Consider the following 2,363-nt stretch of genomic DNA (forward strand, 5'->3'; position numbering starts at 1 on the left):
GCTGAACCTGAGGAGATGTCTTAGTCTTTGTGCAGTCTTTTGCTAAGCAGTATTAGAGCTAATCCGTGGCTCCAAAACACAGCACTTCAGTTGCTAAATAATTGTTTTCTGTTCTTCTAATCTGTTTGCTTTCTTGAAGTCACATCACCAGATGCAAAATAGTGAACTGTGCCTGCCTGCTGGAATAGTTATTTTTAGTTCTGTATCACTAAAACTTAACCTGTGGGTCTATCCTGTGATGTGCAGTTTCAAAGTGCAGATGAGCCGTGAAGCCATCCTTACCAGGAAGCTGTATGTCATGCCCTGGTACAAGCGTTTCTTACATATGTGGAATGAGATGCAGGCTGAAAGGCTGCACTTAAAAAACAAAATATGATGTTTCACTATTGGGTTGGAGACACTATGTAGGTGGGTGTTAGATTTTTACAACAAAAATCTCTCTGTGCGCATTGAGGAATGTTTCGTTTACTCAGATTTCCATGACAGAGGACAGCGCTGGATGCCTTAGGCCAGTGTAAGAGCAGGAGCAGCGTTTTCTTCTCTGAGAGCTTGAGTGACAGAAAAGCAAACCTTCCTCTGTGAGCACCAGGGAATTTTTGCCTGGAGGTTTTATGCCAGGAAGCCCGGGATTACCAGGATGGTTTCTTCAGGGTGCTAATACAGCATTGGTCTTCCAGAGCCGCCGCAGAGCAAGTACCGCTGTGCTGAGTGGCTGTGGCTGAGCCATCATTCACCTGTTTCTGCATGTGTTTGCAGTGACAGAAGTCGTCGGTGCGAAGTACCGGAGAACAGTGGGCATCCTCTACCAGATGGCCTTTTCTGTCGGGCTCCTGATCTTTGTCGCCATCGCTTATGCCATCCCTCACTGGCGGTGGCTTCAGCTTACTGTCACCTTGCCAAGCTGCTTCTTCGTGCTCTACTACTGGTAAATGGGCTTTTGTTGTACCTCTGCCCACAACCCAAAAAACAGTTTCTCCTGCTCCCTCTCTAAAACCCTTTCCTGACTTATCTTTAGTAAGCTAATCTCTGATTAAAGCCACTCTCACAGCTTCTCAGCTGCTCCTCTTCCCATTTAAAAAGTGGGTTCTACTACTTTCCTGGTGGGGGGTGGGGAAGTGAGGCAGTGGATGGGGAGGGGAGGACATACAAAATCCCAAACCAACAAGCTCCACCCCTGTTTCTTCAACCAAAGCACTCTCTCCACACAGTCTTCCCATGTATGGAGACCGTGAGCTTTATGGTTTGGTATGTAACAGCATCCAATCACATTGTAGGTGCCTCCCAGAGTCTCCCAGGTGGCTGATATCTCAAGGAAAAAATGACAAAGCTATGAAAATTGTCAGTGATATAGCTAAAAAAAATCGGAAAAAGATGCCTTCCCATTTTGAGGTGAGATCAGTGTTTGCTTGTGCATGCAAGCAAGCATCAAGATGGTATCTCTCATTAGTTCCTCCCAGTAGAAACTTACTTTGTGTGCTGGCTTTTCTGCAGGATATTAAATTTGAAGAGGAGTATGGTGGAAAGCAGAGTCCTTCATTAACTGACCTTGTCAGAACACCACAGATGAGAAAAAACACGTTCATTTTGATGTACAACTGGTAAGAGTATAATGTTGGAGAGCTGTTTTTGAAGCTCGGGTTTTGAATGTTCCATCAGGACAGAGACCTCTGTTCTCCATCTAACAAAGCTGGGATGTTTTTCTCTGCCTAGGTTCACAAGCGCCGTCCTCTACCAAGGGCTCATCATGCACATGGGATTAGCAGCTGGGAACATGTATGTGGATTTCCTCTATTCTGCACTTGTTGAGTTCCCAGCTGCCTTCATCATCATCACCACCATTGACCGCATTGGGCGGCGCTACCCCTGGGCTGCAGCAAACCTGGTGGCTGGGGCTGCCTGCCTTGTCACAGCCCTGATCCCAGAGGGTGAGTCACCAGGGTGAGACCACGTGGTGGCTTCCCACTCTGGTCTTGTCCTTTAGAAACAGCATCTAACTCTCCCTTCCTCTCCCTGAGAACCTGTCCCAAAGGTCTACAAACCCATGCCCACCGTCAGGTGCTGCTTCCCTGACTTTGAGTGGCGATCCTCCTGCTGCAGAAGTGAAATGAGGTCATTTTGTAGGACTGCTGATAATATATCTCAAAGGACCTGGGTCCCTGGTGCTGCTTTGGGAGGGTCCCTGTGCCTCAGCTCATGCAGTGTTGACTGTTCCCATTCCCTCATTCACACAGGTGAAGCAAGACCCCTTAAAAACATCAGCGGACATGGGATCAGAGGTCCCCCTAAAAACAATACGGGTGTATTATTAATTGATGCCTGATAAATTGCTGGGATACTTTTGAACGTGTTGAATGCATTTTCCC

At 47.1% G+C, this 2,363-nt stretch overlaps 1 protein-coding gene across 1 annotated transcript in view; it reads left to right on the top strand.

Annotated features, from left to right (window-relative positions):
• Positions 1-2,363, top strand: part of LOC104499197 (solute carrier family 22 member 2-like) — a 9,657-nt gene that overhangs the window by 5,389 nt on the left and 1,905 nt on the right. Inside the window, exons 4-7 of the mRNA XM_010142672.1 lie at positions 757-925; positions 1,275-1,389; positions 1,492-1,598; positions 1,711-1,925. Coding sequence (XP_010140974.1) covers positions 757-925; positions 1,275-1,389; positions 1,492-1,598; positions 1,711-1,925 — 606 coding nt within the window. The remainder of the gene's footprint in view (positions 1-756; positions 926-1,274; positions 1,390-1,491; positions 1,599-1,710; positions 1,926-2,363) is intronic.

The sequence above is a fragment of the Buceros rhinoceros genome, unplaced genomic scaffold, assembly GCF_000710305.1.
Source record: "Buceros rhinoceros silvestris isolate BGI_N320 unplaced genomic scaffold, ASM71030v1 scaffold1739, whole genome shotgun sequence".
Taxonomy (NCBI): Eukaryota; Metazoa; Chordata; class Aves; order Bucerotiformes; family Bucerotidae; genus Buceros; species Buceros rhinoceros.